Source organism: Elgaria multicarinata, chromosome 4, assembly GCF_023053635.1.
Source record: "Elgaria multicarinata webbii isolate HBS135686 ecotype San Diego chromosome 4, rElgMul1.1.pri, whole genome shotgun sequence".
Taxonomy (NCBI): domain Eukaryota; kingdom Metazoa; phylum Chordata; class Lepidosauria; order Squamata; family Anguidae; genus Elgaria; species Elgaria multicarinata.
In genome coordinates this window covers 81229824-81250013 of record NC_086174.1, presented here as the reverse complement: position 1 = coordinate 81250013, position 20190 = coordinate 81229824, and the positions used below count along the sequence as shown (strand labels likewise).

Below are 20190 nucleotides of genomic sequence, written 5' to 3'. Positions count from 1 at the left end.
GGGCGGTTATCTGGGACATAAAATGATTTAGTAATAAAAATGAATTTTGAAACCCATCCTGAACTTATCCTTCTAGGAACTGAGTAAAGAAAAAGCTGCCTACAAGATCTAGGGACTTTCAAGTTATGCTGTAGGAATCTTTTATTTTGTTTCTTGTTGCTTGATAATACACTTTCTGTAATGAATATTGTCCAAATGTACGTAAGTGTAGCATGAGATATGACCCTTTTCCTACCAAGATCAATGAGAATTTTGCTATTAACATCAATAGCAAAACGTTCCTGTTCCATGCTATTTCATAAGATTACATCTTTCCTTCCTGTTCTCATTAAAGGCTGGGGTACTTAAATATCTATAACTGCTAGGTACAGATATTTTCAATAGCACTCAGAACCCTGAATGTGTAGTTTTAGCCATGCTAAAGTCATGAGTTCAAGTGGTATTCAGGGAATACCCAATATTTTAGTTCTCCTTGGGATTTTAAAACATAGTTTTTAAGCAAAAACATTTTAATACTTATTATTTCTTAAACTTTTATCCTTCCTTTCAGGATAGCTCATGGTAGCATATATGATAGATGCCCATATTTTATTTTCCTAACGTTCTTGTGAGGTTGGTTAAGCTGAGAAATGATGATTGGCTCAAGGTCGTGGCTGAGTGGAGGTTTGAACCTATTCCCCCCAGTTCAGGCATAAAACTCTGATTTCTACACCACAGTGTTGAAGATATTTTAAGGTTGCATTCCTAAACACTATAGGGAATAAGACCCATTGAACACAGTGAGTAAACATACATGATTGCACAGGTCTGCAGTCCGGTTCACACATATCTGGAAGGCCCATTGAACTCAATGGGGCGTGTTTCTGGATAGATAAGTATAAGACTGCATTGTATGTGAAGTAGATCAAGTTTGCTTTTTTTTAGGACAATTTCACTTACCTTATAGAGGCAAACCTGAGTTAGTCTATGTATATGCAATTGGATCTGCAACATATCCTGGCTCTCTGATGAGTTTACTTGTATGATAAATATATGTACTAACATGAGTGCAACCTTACAGCATCATAGGTATTCACCAAATAATAAAATTCTATCTTTTCATTTAACCCCTGTGGAGACGGGGTGTTTAATTTCAAAATCCACTCCAGTTTCTTTCTCAGCAGCGGCTTCTCATCCTTATGGTTAAGTTTTCCCCGTGTCCAAAACTTAAGATCTGTTAGAAGATGTTCATTTCCCCCAAAATGGCATACCAGTGTAGCACCTAGACTGTTGTTTCTGATATTACTCAGGTGTTCCCCTATTCGTTTCTTAATGGGTCTGATGGTTTTTCCTACGCAAATATTTGAAACTTACATTGGAAGACATAAATTACATAAACACTGCTGCAAGTTGAAAAATATCTTAAGGTATATGTTATACAATTGGATGGATTTTTGAATGTGGTTCTTCTAGATGTGTATTTGCAATAGTTACATTGTCCACGTGGGTGATGGCCCCTAGGCGTGGTTGTATCTGCTAAAATGATAGGTGGGCATTCCCTGTACTCATTGAAATCACTACTGATCAGCATATCTCTGCTATTCCTTCTTATTTATTTTATTTATTTATAACATTTTTAAACTGCCCAATAGCCGAAGCTCTCTGGGCAGTTCACAAAATTTCTAAAAGAATTTCTTCTTCTAAAAGAAACCAGAGGCCTATCCTGACAGCCAGGGATGTGTTGCAAGATATGCCAGTGTTTTCTTATGCTCCCTTGCATGTGGTTTGTTACATATTTATATGTCAAACTGCAGTTGATCTGTTTTGAGGTTTTTTCCCTGGTCTCTCAAAAGATCAGCTCATGATTTTTTATCTGCCCTGTTGGAATTCTGGTGAATCACTCTTGCTGGGTAACCCCTGTCTCTCAGTTGTTTGGATAATGTGCGAGGTTACTTTCTGAACTCAGAATCTTTGGAGCAGTTACGCCTAAGTCTTAAAAATTGCCCATATGGGAAGTTTTCCCTATAAGCTCCATCACACAGGAGGTTAACACGCTCCCTACCTTCTCTTTTCTGCCCGTGTTTTCGTTCCTCAGTAACTTCCTCTTTTCAAAAGGATCTGTATATGCATTTACCACATGGGTCAACTCAAAAGATGTAAACATCAAATTTGACATCCATTATAACTGACCGGAAATCCATATTTTAGATTTAAAAGTGAGAAAGGAGGGACCACAGCTTAAGACCACAGATGTCGCAGCATATTTGAGATTTGACAGCTCTTACCCCTATTCTCTTAACTCCATCCAATGAGCATTTTATTGCACTCTCGTTTTCAAAAGAGGGAAGTACACAATGAACATGAGGCCCATTGAGTCCACTGTTCTAATGGTGCTGCTTCTCCTGCACACAGCAGGAGAGAGCAGCAATTCCGAGTTTAAAAAAACATCTGACTTATTGAGGGTTTTTTTTGTCGCACAAGAAGGGGCAGAAGGCACGTGGGAGGCAGAAGACATCATGTGAGGGACCTGAGCAAACTCTGGGAGTGCCTGGTAATGAGAGTGCAATAAAACGCTCGTCGGATGGAGTTTTAAGAGAATAGTGGTGAGAGCTGTCAAATCTCAAATGTGCTGCGACATCCGTGGACTTTCTATAAACAGAGGTCTTAAACTGTGGTCCCTCCTTTCTCACTTTTAAATCTAAAAAGTGGATTTCCAGGCTGTTATAATGGATGTCAAATTTGATGTTTACACCTTTTGAGTTGATCCATGTGGTAAATGCATATACAGATCCTTCTCATCCCCTCTCCAGATAGTGAAGATGTCGTCAATCTACCACTAGGAGATGTTCTGTAAATGGGCCCTCAGAGGGGGAGGAAGGAGCAGCCAGGCACCTCTCCATCGTGCCTGGGTCCAGCTCCAGCTGAGAGCACCCTCCCTCCTGCTGCCAACTGTCAACTGTCACTGCTGAACTTTGAAACTAAGATTGTAGTGCCTGAATTTGCTTTCTTCCCCCCCTCCCTCCCAATCCCCTTTCCTTTTGTGTCATGTCTTTTAGATTGTAAGCCTGTGGGCAGGGACTGTCAAGAAATACTTTTGTAAGCCGCCGTGAGAGCCTTTTTTGGCTGAATGGCGGCATAAAAATGCTTAAATAATAATAAAAAAAAAGGACACAAGTACTTTATCAAAATCAGTCATATATACAAATTGGTTACTTCTGGAGCCATGGGGCTCTTTGGTCTGCCAATAAAAGCTGATATTAAATTTAAAATAATTCTTTGTCAAAGAAATGTCTGAAAGAGCAAGAAGAAAATGTGTAGGAAGATGTTTTCTACTCTCTTGTCCAGTGTGTGGTATATTAGTATAAAGAGATGTTACATCCATGGTGACTAAAGTATCTCTGTCTTCTATACTAATGGGTGTTATTTTAGTTATGAAATCATAGGAATCACGTACAAAGGAACGTGACGGGAATGAAAGGTTTTAGAAAATGATCTATAAACTGGGAAAGTGCTTCTAACACTGTATTACAACCAGAGACTATGGTGCAACGTGGAGGAGGGGTCTCTCCTTTATGAATTTAGGAAGGGTTTAAAATACAGGTACCCTGGGGTTGGTGTTACAAGTATTACATTCCCCCTCTGTTATATATCCCAAACTCAGACCTTCCACAAGGATGCTCTTTATGTCTTTGGCCAGTGGTAGGACCATATGTACATATTTGTATCCAGAGGTGACTGACAGCTGTCGAAGGATCAAGTTTTTATATTTGACACTGTCCTGAATCACAATGGCACTTTCCTTATCAGCTTCTTTTATCACAGTGGAGAAGTCCTGAGCTAAGCCTGTAGAATTTCTCTCTTTGTGATTCAGGTTGTTCCAGGCATGTGGAGCTGTATTTTTTTAATTTTTCAAGGTCTTGTGTAATGAGTCTGTAAATCTTGATGTGTTCTCCCCAAAGTATTGGCGGAGTTTTATATTACGAAAAAAAATGAAGGAGGTCCAGTTTGATTTGGACAAGCGAAATTAAAATTCTCTAAACATATAACTTTCATAAATAAGAACAATTATCACACACAAAAACTGCATTTATTTATTTATTTATTTATTTATCATACTTATACCCCGCTCCTCAGCCAAAAAAGGCTCTCGGAGCGGCTTACACTTAGCAAAAAAGACAGTCCCTGCCCTCAGGCTTACAATCTAATAAAGACATGACACACAAGGAAAAGGAGTCAAGGAGGGAGGGAGGGAGGAGAGAGAAAGAGAGAGAGAGAGAGAGAGAGAGAGAGGGAGAGTCCAGCAGGAGCAGGCCCCGATGTTACTTCTGCCTGCTCCTGTCCCCTCGGTCCTTCTTCTTCCCCACAGGGCCAAGATGGCAGTTTGCCCTGTGGGGGGGGGGGGAAGAGTCCAGCAGGAGCAGGCCCCGATGTTACTTCTGCCTGCTCCTGTCCCCTCGGTCCTTCTTCTTCCCCACAGGGCCAAGATGGCAGTTTGCCCTGTGGGGGGGGGGAAGAGTCCAGCAGGAGCAGGCCGCAATGTTACTTCTGCCTGCTCCTGTCCCCTCGGTCCTTCTTCTTCCCCACAGGGCCAAGATGGCAGTTTGCCCTGTGGGGGGGGGGGAAGAGTCCAGCAGGAGCAGGCCCCGATGTTACTTCTGCCTGCTCCTGTCCCCTCGGTCCTTCTTCTTCCCCACAGGGCCAAGATGGCAGTTTGCCATTTAGCTAACAAACTATTCGCTAATTAATCCACATCTGTATCAGAAAATGCATAAATATTAAAATGTTACAATTTAAAGTAATTAATTCAATATCTATAAAAGCCAGCACCATTATAATAAGGGAGCACAAAATAGAGACTCAGTAATCCTAATAAACATTAAGCAGCAGAAAATATGCTAATATTTTCAAATCCCTCAACCACCCAAAAAGGCCATGCCAATAAAGTTCACAGATATAAACAATGGCTTGTCTGTCCATGCCTCGTCTTGGTTGCCTTGTCTGTGCCCCTTAGTTCTCCCCAAGGACATCATCCATCACGGGATTCTTCTCTCAACAGGGAACCCAAAAACATACACCATCATCAGTTCTTCCTTAACATGCACCAAACAGAGAGGTGTTCTTTAAGCACCTTCAGCAGCAGGAGCAACCCTTCAGCTGGAGTCAGGATTCCTTTCTCCGAGGCCAAGTGGAAATGAGCCAGAAAAGAAGAGAACCAGGACAGTAATTCTAACCACAGTAAGAATAAACCAAAAGTGAGTTCAGGAAACTAACAGGAAAGTTTGATCAAAACTGAAAGTAAAAGTTTTAAATTACTTTCCCTTGTGCACTGAGAAGGAAGAGAGGGGATTGGGAAGAATGTATGCTGAGGCTCTCAATGGTGCATTTCTGTAACGCTAAACCATGGTGTAGCATTACACATGAACTGGGGCTATATCTTAGGTATGCCACAGTTCTGCCCACTTTGATAAATACTGATAGCAGTGAATAAGTTTATGTGGTGTCGAACAGGATTTTTAAAACTATATAAAATAAAATTTAAAAGTACAGAAATTATGCACAAATTACCTTACTGTATTGACTAACAATATTCTTACAATATCAATAGCTAGAGTGGAATTAGTGTTACTAAATAATATGCCCACTTAGGGAATAGGGTGTCTTCTTACTTCATAAAAGATAAAATGTTGTTTATCAAAGTTCCTTGAATTTTATTTTTCATTAGTATTTTTATGTGATAGATTGAAATCCTGTTTATGCATTCTTCACCAAAGATTTAAATAGGAGATGGAGAGGTTGGAAATGCAATATAACTATGCACTACATAGTGGTACTAGAGAGCACTGCTATAGCAGAGGATACAGTGTAGGGCAAGATAATTCTTCTTAAAACAAGTCTTGTGAAAACATACATTATATGAAGTGTCAGCATAAAAATGGATGCTGGAGGTACTTTCACTTGAGAATAACTCCTGGCCTTTTACTTGGGGCTAAAGTCTTTCATTTATTTAGCTGGCTTTATTGTGTGTTGGTTTTGGACTTGAAACTATTAGAATAAATGCAGATGGAACATGTTTTTACAGTAGGGAAGTAATTAAGTTGGGTGTGGGAACTTCGTTAGGAGAATTCATGGAGTGACATGTGTGTATCAGCAAATTCTTTGTCTTGGCTTTTCTCTTTAGAAATGAATAAATGGTCAAGCTTTATTTGTGGTGCACTTATTTATCTAAAGAAATGTACTAATGTAGGAAAATATATGAAAGGAAATCATGATTCTAGGTGTACCTGTTGCCTATGAAACAGAGAATGCATTTTATGTGGGAGTGGGGAAAAGGAGCAAAAGAGAACATAAAATGAGAAGTTCTGACGTTAGAATCTTTCTGTTATACAACCCCAAGGATGACATTTACCATTGAAGTAACTGTTTTAAACATGAACTTGAGAACTTAAAATCACTGCTAGGTGCTGTCTTTTGGTAAAATATATGTATGACTTCGGGAAGTCATAAGAAACGGATTATATACATAATATAGACAAAGGCTGATTGATTGCTGTCCTTTGTTCACTCACTTTTTGTTCATTCACTTTTTATCATGGGATCTTCACCCCCCACCCCGCTAAACCGCTAGGTCTAGCTAAGGCCAAAGAGAGTTAGTTGTGAAATTGCAGCCCGGTTTGTACATTTCAGCTGGAAAAAGGAGTAAATCAGTTATCTGTCAATAACCCAATGTTGTACCCAGTTATGGATTCTCTTTCATATCTAAGTCCTTTAATCCCCTTCATATTGTCACTAATATTCAATTTGGGACCTGTTGAAATGGGTCTAGATCAGCCTACCCCAACTTGCTGCCCTCATGAACTATTAGATTACAATTCCTATCATCTCCACTTAGCATGGCCAATGGTCAAGCAGAATGGGAGTTTTAGTCCAAAACATCTAGAGAGCACCACACTGGGAAAGGCTGGTCTAGATAATGTGTTTTCTGTCCCAGTTTTGGGGCTGAAACCACCTTGGTCACCCTGATGTACACCCTGCCCTGGGAACCAAATAGTTCATCCATGTTGGTTCTGCTAGACCTCTAAGCAGCTTTCAATACTATTGGTGTTTGGAATCAGTAATGGGCTGGATGCTCAGTAGGACCTGTGGCAATAGGGACACAATCTGTATAGGATGCAGTTGCTCTCCTCTGGAAGATTCAGCTTTTCAATTTGGGAGTTCTTCTCGATCTAGTTTTGCTACTAGATGTCAAGGTAGCAGCACTATTCAGGAGTGCTTTTGTCGGCTAAAGATGGGGAACCAGCTGCACTCATTCTGGAGAAGGTGTATTGGGTCATAGTCGACCATGTCTTAATTACCTGAGGATTGGAGTATTTATTTACTATAAGTACTCCAACCCTGCCCTTGAGTGTGAGCTGATTCAGAATGCAGCTGTCTGGAGCAATGACAGCTGCATTCTGGTTTCTTCTGATTTCTCGCCTCTTCCCTCACATATGTTTGTCTAAAATTACTTGCTGTTTCCTGCTTTCGGCAGTTTTTTTAATTGTTTATTTGTTCGATTACTGCTTAATTGTTTTCTTTGATCATGTTTTGAGCTGCCTAGAGTGTCTCCATATTGAATCCTATTTTTTAAAAAAATTACAAATATTTCATTATAGGAGTATATAGTACACAAAATAGTTTGTCTATAGATGTGTGCATCCATAAACCTCAGAGCACCTAAACACAGATTTATTAACTCTTTGCTTGAAAATAAAAGGGCATGGATCTTCTAGAGTTCTTGTAAATGGGATTCCAATCACAGAGTGTTCTTTCTGGCAGAAGGGAGAGGAGGGGTTGTTCATGGATTTCTCCTTCAGTCTTTAACCTCCTGTGCTTCTTGAAATCTGCTTCCAAGGATTGGGGCACTGGAGGCAGAAGGGTGGTGGTGGTGGTGGGATCTGCAGGGAGAAGGGGGAATTGTAAAAGAAAATGCTGCTCCATTCCCGTTATCCAGTACCAGTAGAACTTGGCTGAGCACAAGCCGGGTCCAATCCATTGTGTGTACCGGCAATTGTATTTGGCTGTGTATTGGTGGTGAAAATTACACATATATAGACAGTCGTCGCATGAAATTGTCAGTTAACCCCAAACCCTGCCTATGTTATTTGGACAGGGCTCCTGTATCTTTAACAGATGTATAGAAAAGGGAATTTCAGCAGGTGTCATTTGTATGCATGCAGCACCTGGTGAAATTCCCTCCTCATTACAACAGTTAAAGCTGCAGGAGTCCTGCTGTCTTTTGTATCTGGTCAAGAGAGCAGGGCTCCTGCAGCTTTAACTGTTGTGATGAAGAGGGAATTTCATCAGGTGCTGCATGCATAGAAATGACACCTGCTGAAATTCCTTTTTCTCTATAATTGTTAAAGATGCAGGAGCCCTGTCCTCTTTTTCATATGGTCTCCCTAACCTACGGCCTTAGCTAGACCTAAGGGTTATCCTGGGATCGTCCCTGGGTCATCTCTGTTCATGACACACAGGATATCCCGAGAGCAGGCAGGGACGACCCCGAGATGATCCCGGGATAAACCTTAGGTCTAGTTAAGGCCTATGTATGAGATTACATTAAAGAGTTTCCCTGTCCAACATTTACTGTGATTGGATGGATTGATCAGAGTTGGAGAATCACAGCAAGGGTGGCAGTCCAAGCAATCCTCAATAACTTTGTTCCATCAGAAAACCGGTAGAATCTGTGTTCCTTATACACTTATATTACAGATATCATGCAATATTACAAATTGACAGGCATTATCTGAGTAGGGAGGATGTCAAGAAGGCAAAGAAGGGACTAAAGAGGGCAGTAGCTGGAGTTCAGGGGTCTATAGAGGTCTGGAAGAAGTGGGGGCTCTATTTGCATGCAGGAATATATCTGGTAACAGCAGAAAAAAGAAATTTTATTTTGTTTTTTAATCCAAAGAAAGATTTAGGAATAATACTGACTTCAGCAGCTTTCTGTTCTCTATTTTTTACATCATTAAAATATGTTCACAAATACAGATGATTATTCAGATTAAAGTAGTACTCATTGCATCTTGCATTATCAGGTCACCATTTTTCATTGTCCATATTTTGGATGGCAGTTGGAGGATACAGATGACAGCTATAGAAAAAATTCTGCAATCAGCAGCATCTGGCTGCTTGGCAGATTCTTCGAGCACTTCTCCTAATGCGTTTGGATTTGCCCGTGGGCCTTTTATGTGGTTGCATTGCAGATGGGCTGTTTGCACAACCTGGTTATCCTGCAAGATTCCACCCCAACCCCCAAAAGTCACTGATTCTTTGACTCTCACATTCTTTATCCAGTAGATATTATTCTTTATGAGTCTCAAACATTCTCTGTGTTACGTTATAACATAAGAGCAATCCAGAAGACTCCTATACATCCCAGCATGCATCCGAAATTCTGCTTCCTGTAGAGAATTAAGTTTTACAATATAACTGTTGTATTTCAGCATGTTTCGTGTCTGCATTGTTGCCAAGTTTCTTTGAAAGTGACCAAATATAAGGTCAATTCCCAAAGTAAAGTAACTTTACCCACCCTTTTAAGCATAAAATGGATTTGCCTTTCCCCAATCAGTTCTCCACCTTATGCTTTCAAAGTTCAAATCTGGATTTAGTTAGAAGTGAAAATGAGTATGGTGGTCTCAACCTAGTCCTTAGGGGTTTCTTGTCTGTTGTTCAGAAGAGGCCCAGAACCGGAATTATGAGGTTGTTGCAGGTCATGATTAAGGTATATTGGTAGAGTTATGTTAGAAAAGTGCACGCAGCAGTCTAGGAATCTCTACAGACATATTTTTCAGCTGAATGCTTTCACATTCAGAACACTGAAAAAGGCAATGAGCCAAAAATATGAATTCTGAGTTTTATTTTTACTGACAATTAAATGGTAGAGCCACTTATTCTTTTGCCTGTCTACTTAGTATTCTTTCTTGGGTTTGTTTGGCATAGGCTTACAACTTGCAAGTATAGGTTTAAATCTTAGGTTATATTGGATCAGTTTGCACGACATAACCCACCCTTCGAAATATGCTACACAGAGTGGGTTGTCGTTGAAACAAACCACAGTGAACTCAAGAGACTATTGGGTTTATTATGGGTTGTTCTCCCCCTTCTTCCCTTTTGGTCCTCCAGCCAGGTCCAGCACATATCTCAGGGGACTTGACAGCATGACCCATCTTGTCTGCCTCCAAGTCCCCCTCCCTGCACCAGTCATGATACTAGTGGCATTCAGATTTTTTAAAAAAATATTTTTGTACCCCGATATTTGCAGAAAACAGGGCTGATGTGTTTTTTAAAAAAGATTAAGCCCCAGGAATTTGCACAAATGTATTTGTAACTTTCGGGGTGGGGGGAGTTGATTTTGCATGATAACAGCTGTCAAATTGAAGAAAGGGGATCAAATTGCACCTGATTCCCAGGTTTTGAAGAATGGCACTTACCTTTGGGGCTCCCTCCTTCCATTCCACCCTTCCCTGATTCTCCCCCAAATCGTTTTAAGAGTGATCTGGGGTCCACTCCATTTTCAGAGCTCCTATTTGCAGTAAAATACATACTTTTACTTTCTTTAAATCACTTGTATTTAATAATATTGTTTCCAAAAAATATTTGATTGCAGATATCTCTGGAATTATATACCTTGTTTGTACCAAGTTTTTATTTATGGCACACTTTAATCTGGATAGCGAGGATTAGATTAATGTTCAGTATGGATATATGTTAATGTTGTAGAGATTATTTTAGTAGGCAGGTGAGCCAAGTAATCTTTAGATTAATTTCAGTCTCAGCTGTGAAATGGATTCAGCTGACATGGCATATGACAATAGGTAATCAGTGCTGCAGCCGTGATGCCCAGTTGCAGGGAACTTGAATAATATGCTTGCACTAACCCATAGATCAAACCATTTGCTTCTATAGAAACATAGGAAGCTGCCTTATACAGAGCTAGACCATAGTCTATCTAACTCAATTTCTCTGCACTGACTGGCAGTGTCTCTCCAGAGTTTCAGTCAGGAATATTTTCCAGCCCTATCTGGAGAACCAGGGGCTGTTTGCATAAAAGGCATGATGCTTTGTACTGTGACGTATTTAGGGACGATTCCCATTTACACTTGATTGCAGGAAGGTTTTTAGAACTGAGGCAGAATCCAAGCTGCTTGTCTATGCACATTCCCCAAATGTGTGATTGCCCGAACAGGCAACTGCAAGGCCAGCTGTAAAGAGCTTTCATCCAGTACTTAAGCATATCTAGCTATCCTGTCCCATTCTCCCTTCAAAAGAAAAGTGGGCAGTACAAATGTGCATAATAACACAAAAATACCAATCTCCAGATCTAACCCTAAAAATTAGGCATTTGCTAAACTGCTATTCTGTACTGTTGACTGTTAGGAGCTATATTGTTGTTGTCAACCATATGCTATCCTGTTTAGTGAAAAGAATCATCAATGAAAAGAAAGTCTAGAAGGGATGCAGGTCACAACTATTTTGCAGGGCAGAGGCCAAGAGAAAAATGACAATATTGGTTTTGGGAAGAGAAAGGGGAAGGAGTTTGAGTTTTGAAGTTAGCTAGCAATAAGAAGTCTTTTGCACACTGAAGCAATTTTATGAAATAGTACTGCCTGTGAGTATCTTTGCTCCATTCTTCTAAACTAATAAACAGAATCTGTTATGAAAGCACCATATGTAAATCTTCAGTAGCTTCTCTAGCAACATAACTGACCCTGTGACAGCTATCCCTGGAACTTTGAACTGCTCTGGGATTTGGGGTGTGCACGCAAAAACAATATATTGTACAACTATGCAAAAAGTAGAAAAGACAGAATCTTTGGAATAATATGCAAAAGAATGTGCATAGGACGTTGGAAGGGTGTATTTCTTTCAAACATATTTTACATTTTGGAGCTAGGCTATGGGGAAAATATATTTTTTAAATGATCAGAAAGAGTGACTTGCAGGGGGAATTTGGGAAGTTAAAAAATTGGAAACAATAAGTAGACTATGCACCCACTGATTCTCCAGTGCAAATGTTCATCAGCCCCCACATTTGCCATACAATGAAAACCCTTGATTGAGAACCCCACATTTTCCTCATAATGTTTAGTTTTGACCTTGGAATCCACCCTCATTGTGCCTTCAGAATTGTCTTATCTGTTGACAAAAAGTATTGTCCCTGTGTTGTTTTACCCATTTATGCGTTTATCTATTTGGCTCCTTTATTTATTTTTTTACTCTGAAATTTTGATATAATGCCAAAATAGTGGCTGGTCACTAAGGGTGATTCCATCCTTGAGAATTTTCCAGCATTCCAAAATGTGCTTTGGTTCTTTTTAATTTACTGAGTTGTTCATGGTCAGCAAATAGTTTTGGAGAGCTGTAACTTTTAGGAAATCCCCGCTTTCTCCAAGTGGCCTGCCAGCAATTTGAGTCTCTCCTCCTCCTCCCTTTTTTTCTAATTGCTCTTCTGTTCCCTTTTCACTATCCCTGCATACTCCTATATTTCAGTTACTGACTCAAATATACACACTGGCCTTTGGCAACAGTATGAAAATACTAAGCTACTTAATGGCCATTACAGTTTTCACCAAGCTATTGAAATTGCATTAACATATTTTGACCCTTGCCACTCATCATATTTCAGAAGAGGAGTATTTTCCCACTTGCAAGCTTTTATTCTTAACTTCTTTCCCTCAGGTCTTTGTTCATCCCCACCTATTGACATTTAAAAAAGAATTCTGTGGTCTAGTTTAGCTGTACTGACTTCAATAGCAGCTCAATGGACAGGATGAGTCTCATCAGATGGGGAGAAAATCATGTTTCCTTATTGTCGCTTCCCCCCCCCCACACACACACACTTCTGTCCCACAATACTTCCTCTTTCTTTACACAGGAAAGAAAGATAAAGTAAATAATGACCACTTGGCCCATTCAGAGGGCATTTTTATCCCTCTGCTTTTCCTGCACACAGCAGGAAATGGCACATTTTGCTACAGCTGGAAATGTTTGATTTTCTGGGTCTTTTTTTTTTTTTCCGCGAAAACAAGCAGAAGGGGTGGGAGATGCATGGGAGGCAGACGTTGTCATCAAAAGGACCTGTAAAAAAACGTGAGTGGCCAGTAAGGAGTGTGTGATGAAACACTCGTCTGATGACAAGGTATATGTATTACCTGCCAGTTCCACTCCACTTTTCCAAATGGTTACAGTTAAAACATAATGCTGGATCAGACCAAGGGTCTTTCTAGTCCAGCATTCTGTTCACATAGTGGCCAAGCAGCTGTTGACCGGGAACCCACAAGCAAAAAAAGAAAGAAAGAAAGAAAGAAAAGAAAACGTTATGACAAAGGAGCCAGATCTATCAGCCAAAGTTGCTGTTAGGATACCACACGGTTAGGTGAAAAATGCAATTGTTGCTTTTTCTTTCATTTCTTTATGAAACTTGGATCCACTTTTTTGCCAATAGGTTGTATCCAATGCTGACTGACTGCCAAGAAGAATGGAAAACATTGGCAGAACAGATTTCTCCTCCCCCTTGCAGCCCCGCAATTACTCTGGAGTAAGAAATTCTGGGAGCACACAGGGGGCTGCATGAGGGAAGAGAGTAAGGGGAAGTCTTCACTGCATGAGCAGGAGTCCACTTGCACAATGTTGGATTTAACCCAATGTATCCATAGAGGCGTACAATATTAAAACAACCAACACAATCACATCTCATAAAAAATACATAAAGCAGAGTGAAATACTTAGAATACACCAAGAAAATTTAAAATTATGTAAAAAAAATCAGCAATTTTCAATTCTATTTCTGTAATAGACTTTCAGCTCATAGAAAAAAAAACTTACTATAAAACTTCTTTCCCCAATTTGCTACCCAATTCTCAGGTAAGGGGAGACATTCTGAAAATTTCCAGGGAAGGGGAAACTATTCGGATTATTTTGAGAGTACAGGAAGGTGCATATTGTGAAGACAGCAGCAAACATTTTCCTTGCTTCCTTCCTTTAAAAAACCTGCTGCTATTTATTTATTTATTTACAATATTTATATACTGCTTCCCATTCAGAATTTTAGAGCAGTGGACAAAATAAAATAGAATAAAAACAGAATAAAAACACATTAAAAGTACATTTTTAAAAGAAACAGAGTGCAAAATAAACTGCAACTGGTCATTAAGGGAAAGCTTTTTGGAACAACGGCATTTTCAAGAGGTGCCAGAAAGAATGCAAAGTTGGAACCTGCCTGACCTCCAGAAGCAGGGAATTCTATAGGAGGGGGCCACCACACTGAAGACTCTTCCTCTGGTGGACTCCAATCGGAAAATAGGTTTACGTGGAACCACCAGGAGCATGCCCTCAGATTACCTCAGTGACTGGGCAGGTTGATAGGGGAGAAGGTGCTCTCTCAGGTGTCCTGGTCCCAATTTGTTTAGGGCTTTGTACACTAGTACAAGATCCTTAAACCTGGCCCGGTAGCGAATAGGCAGCCAGTGCAGTTCCCTCAGCAATGGAATTACATGCTGAAAGGGGCAGCTCTGGCAACAGCTGAGCTGCAGCATTCTGCACTAGGTCCATCTTCCAGAGCAGCTTTAAGGGAAGCCCCACATAGAGCACATTGCATTAATCCAATCTTGAGGTTACTAATGCCTGTACCACCATGGACAAGCTGTCCCTGTCCAGGACAGGCCATAGCTAGTAAAAAGCACTCCAAGCTGCCGCGGCCATTTGAGTCTCCAGCGGCAATGATGGACCCCCAAACTATGAACCTGATCTTTCTGAGGGAGTGCAACCCCATCCAGAACAGGCAGTGAGCCTATCTCCTGGACACGGGAACAACTCACCCACAGAGCTTCTGTCTTGCCAGGATTCAGTTTCAGTTTATTGGCCCTCATCAGCCCATTACTGAGTCTAGGCACTGGTCCATTCTCCCTTCAAATAATCCAAATAGTTTTTCCAGAGCTCTCCCCCCACATGGATGGGGGCACCCATCCATTTGGGCAAGGTGGCAATTTAGGGACAGAGTCATCTCTGCTCTAATACAAAATTGGAAATTGGCCAGGAAGGTTGCCAAGCAAATTTTCTTTTGGAGTAGTTTCCACAGTGTGTATGTCAAAATAGAGAAGGTCCAAATGCATAGATGTTCCAGTTTTATCTGGATAAATGATGGGGAGTTGTGTATATGGGAGGAGGTGCTCCCACAGATACATCAGGCATAGGACTTTTAGGGCTTTAAGCTCTTTAACCTGGGCTCTACAACTGAGCTAAAAGAGATGTGATATGATCTTGGCATCTTCCCCAAAACAAAGAGGGAAGCTGCAGAGGTCTGCACTAAATAAAATTTCTGGACTGTCTTCAAGGTAGTCCTACATAGAGAACATTGCCGTAATCTAAGGAGAAGGTTAATAAGTACATGGATGGCAGTGGCTGGATCTATCTCAGACAGGAAGGGTTGCAGCTATCAATTGCAGCTGAAATAAGTCACTATCTGCTTCTGAAGCAGCAAACCCTACCTCTTTCTCGTCTGTCTGCTCCTGCTTCTTTCAACATATACAGTTTAGTACTAATTTTAGTGCCAGGCAAATTCATACTCAGCAAGTGAACAAAATTTTAAACAGAATGTAATTCAACAAGTGCACCTCAGCATTCCTTGCAGCTTTGCAGGAATCTGAAGCTTACATGTGTTAACAATTAGAGTTTGTAATCCACAAAGTGTTACTTGGCACACTTTATGAAGATCCCGGGAATGCTGGGATACACCTTTCAGACTGACCATTGTGGCCAATGCTGACAAGAGCATGATTGGGATGGACTACTCCTTTTCTCCTCCTTTAACTTCCTTGGGCAACCAGTTTCCCACCAGTTTCACTCCAAAAGGAATATAGAGGGATATGTGACTGATTTTAAAATACAGTTTGTTGTTTTTCTACATATATGTCTTGGGGAAAGTGTTTATTTTCAGAGATATGTATGTAAAATGGCTAGTTTGAAAGGGTCTCTGGAAACTTCCATAATGCGAATAGTATAGTAATAGTACTACTTTTTTCCCCCTCTAATAGATCTATGGAAATGCAGGATCTAGCAAACCCTCATAATCTTGTGGGAAGCAGTGAAACACCGGGTAGCTCTAAACTGGACAAATCTAATCTTAGCAGCACATCTGTTACAACAAACGGAACAGGCGGTGAGTGAAGACCTACTTCTTTCAGTTTTAAAAACGAAAAGTGCTCTGACACCTTTAGAGACCAACTAGTTTATAGTGGCAACAGTTCACATTCATTAAGAAGGTAAAAAGGGGGGCGGGGTAGATATATATACACTGGAGAATATAGTAAAGTAATAAGTTGTATGTAAGGTAGAGAGACCTATGGAAGGACCTACTCTTGTTTACCAACAGTTCTGCAAACTATATAAGCACTCTATTCTTTCCTGTATATCCTTCTGTTGCTTCTACAGGCCATATCCCACCTTCTTTTCCATCTCCATTATGTCTGCATTAATACCTGAAACTGCTACCATTTTGTCTGCATAGTAGTCTCATCATTCCTTCATTGTTTTTCTGGCTTTGCAACTTGGCCTATACTTCAAACCCGCCAAGTCTGTCGGCATCCTCTCTTCCTTCATCTTATTATCCAAATATCCAGCCAAAACGCCAATACAAGCTACAATTTTAAAAATTGCAATTTACCTGTATACGGCTGTGTCTGATCCTTTTGATCAAATGCTGACGTTCAAAGGACAATTATAATGAAAGTCTGCTGTATTTGAGTTAATTAGCAAATTCATTGTACTTCTAAAGTGTGGACTATGGGTGATTCTCATACTTCAAGGAAATTACTTTATTTATATAGCATTAATATGTTTAATTAGGGCTTGTTTTGTACACCAGGATTATGTTTTATATGCCATGGTCAGCTAGTGAGTTTCTAAGGTGTCACAGCACTTTTTGTGGTCTTACTGCTACAGACTACAGCCTGGCTCACATGTTACACTTCTCTTAGGAGACTACTTGTTGCAACAGTCCATTTGCGGTGCCTCATCTCCTCAGTTGTTGTAATACATACTGCAGGTTTCCCTGTGATATTTCAACTGTTATGGAGAGTTTTATACTACTGTGCCTTATTCCTGACAGAGGCAATTGATAAGGTTGAGGCTTTTGTCAATTAGCCTATGTTTGATAAAAAACAAAAAACCATGTAGGTTTGACTTAACATGTCTGTTCTTGAATTTATTTAATTTTAGTTGGCTTGTATAATATTTGTGCTAGCCTGCAAGTCAACATACTTGCTTCAGCCCTCTAGTATTTTAACACAGAAGGGGAAAACACAGCTTATCAATGTACAGCTCAGCTAGATACCTGAGCAACCTTAACATTAGATTTTGTGCATTTATCACCATTTACTTTTATTAAAGGGGGGATGAAACTGAAGGAGAAAATGTATAAGGTATTGAGCCTTAGCATCTACGTCATCCATTTGACCCAAGTGAGTCCCCTGTTGTACCAGAATCCTGAAGGCATATTATATGAACATAGGAAGTTGCCTTTTGTTGAGTCAAACCTCAGATCCCTCTTGCCTAGTGTCATCAACTGTAAATGGCAGTGACAGGTCAGGGTCCTCTAAGCTGGGAGTCTTTTCCAGAGCTTATGCATACAAAGCATATGCTTTGTCACTGAGCTATGGGATCTCCCTGTCAATAAGCATCAGTGAGAAAAAGAACCAGGATGTAAGAGACTTTTGCATGCAAGATGTAATTGGAATACGTTTTGAAAATGGCTAGGCATACATGTTTCTGGGGAGGCGAAACTTATTTTTTTATTGCTGTTTATTGTTTTGTTAAAGAATATTTAATATCATGCATTAATGCTCTATATTTGTCTTATTATGCAATGATACTGTGCATGTTTCAGGTTTTATAACTTTTAAAAAACAAAAATAGATGCCGTAGATATCATAATTTGTGCCTGTATAGCATAAGCCATTGGATGTAATCATTATCAGGAGGAACTGAAGTGATAAGAAATAGTACTTTGCTACAATTGCATTTATATCATTGTTTAAAGATATCAACTGGACTTTACAATTCCATTTGTGTGGTGCTACCTACCATACAATACGCCAGTGAAATCTCCCTTTTGCTAGTGCGGTATTTAGAGAAATGTTACTGGAAATAGGGGTATTTACCTTGTGTAGATTTGTCTATGTGATGGGAAGCCAAAACTGTACATGTTCATTTATCCCAGTAGTCCTTAAAACAGTCTAGAGAATTATTTTTGTTTCTTTTTTCTTACTGAAAAATATTCCTGTACACTAAACAGATATTCAGACAATGAACCATTATATACCATTCCAATTCTCAGGAGACAACATGACTGTTTTAAACACTGCAGACTGGTTGCTGAGTTGCAGCACTCCTTCTTCTGCAACAAGTATGAGCAAACCTGGTACAATGCATGTGTGTGGCTGGCTTCTTGACTTGTGTTGAGTATTAGATAATTTGCTTTATTCTTTTTGATTTGTCATTGCACAACAGTCTATTTCTCAGAACCCTTTACATAATAAGAGAAACACAAGGATGTTTTAACATTTTATCATAATAGAGCTTGAAATATTTCTATATTTCATGTATAACAACAAAGAGTTCAGCCCCTAGAAAAAGGCAGATCATTTGGGTTCTTATGTTGTGGTTATTTACTATAGTATTGTGGAGTTCCATGTGTACTTTGCAAGCTATAAAATGAATATGTATATAACTGTTCTGTGATTATTCAAGCATATATGTGTAGCCCATCTCAAATATCTTTCCAGGAGGAGCAGAAATAAAAGTTTCTCTGCCAGCAGATTGATTGCTTATAGTTCCAGGCTAGATTGCTAACTTTCCACTGCCATTAAATGAGTGGTGTTCCACAAAGATGTTGTAACCTCCCAGCACTCTCTTGCCAACTATGTTGACAAAAGTTTATATTCTGTTGGGGAATTCAAATAACATGCATCCTTGCTGGCTCTCCTGTTCTCTAATTGTACTAGTGCAATTCCCTTGTTGCCATGGGATCTAGTAGTCTGAAAATGATTGGATAAAAATATTTTTTCCATTTCCCTTACAACTTGAACAACTTTACACTTTCTAAAATAAATGTACTACAAGTAAACTGGCAAAGGTGAAAACCAAAAAAGATGTTCTTTTTTAAAAAAAGTTTGTTTACCAATTTTTGAAGTTTGAGGTCAAAAATACATGATACAAGATCTTTCTCTTTCTTCTCCTTCTGGTGGCCCTTCAGTTCTTTCTCCTCACCTTCTCTTCCTCCTACTCTCTTTCCTAATAATCTGTGTATGTCCTTTCATTGGCCCAATGGTCTAAGAGCTCACTGGAGTAAGCATTATTACACCTGCATGCACACTTGGTGTTGCATGTTACATTACATGCACAACGTGGGGCGTATGCATTAACTTTCCCTTTGCCTCATCCCTCTCCCTTCCTGAGTTGCCCAAAGCTCAACTTTTGATCTTTTTCATAGTTTCAAAATTTTCTGCACAACTACACTTCTCAAGCTTCAGTTTAAAACAAAAATGAGCAAAATCAGTCTGGTAGATCTCGAGTAATAAGCCTTTCACTACGATGTTCTTATATAAGATTCCTCCTTCTCTATACCAGGGAAATAACCCTATACTGGCTTTTCCTTATGGTAGTGGATTGGTGTCTTTGCCACTTGGAGCTCTTTGTTTTGGTGGCACTTTTCTGGAAGTCACCCACTGTGATATGGATTGCAGAAATTGAACATGGATTATCTGTCCTGTCATTGTGCAGGAGGGAGTAGATGGCCATTTTTGTTTAGACAGCATGTTCTCCCCCTTTTCGACTTTAAAGTGAATGTTTTAAGAAGCAAACAGGAATTTCCCCTACAGCAAAATTATTATAATGTCCCCTTTTCATCATATTTTTATATAGCTTATCAGCTGATGATGGCACTTTAGCAGTCATGGGCATCCTTGCTTCATAGAAAATATCATCTGAATGGAAGTCTAGAAATAGGTATCCTTAAAAAATGTAGTGCTGATTACAAAGGATCTTGTGCATTTGGAGACATTTTATGGTGTGATGTAGTTAAGATGATGAGGATAAACCTAGATGTAATTCAGTGAAGCCTATAATCACATGATTGACATGTTTTCTGACATGTGTAATTGAGATTCTAATTTT

At 39.7% G+C, this 20190-nt stretch overlaps 1 protein-coding gene across 10 annotated transcripts in view; it reads left to right on the top strand.

The window, feature by feature from the left end:
- EYA4 (EYA transcriptional coactivator and phosphatase 4) overlaps positions 1 to 20190 on the top strand; it is a 146477-nt gene that overhangs the window by 71058 nt on the left and 55229 nt on the right. For 7 of the 10 annotated variants that reach the window (XM_063124658.1, XM_063124661.1, XM_063124659.1 and 4 more), the window contains 2 exons: positions 16053 to 16177; positions 18353 to 18421. In XM_063124658.1, coding sequence (XP_062980728.1) covers positions 16053 to 16177; positions 18353 to 18421 — 194 coding nt within the window. The remainder of the gene's footprint in view (positions 1 to 16052; positions 16178 to 18352; positions 18422 to 20190) is intronic. The other 3 variants (XM_063124663.1, XM_063124664.1, XM_063124662.1) reach the window with 1 other exon arrangement.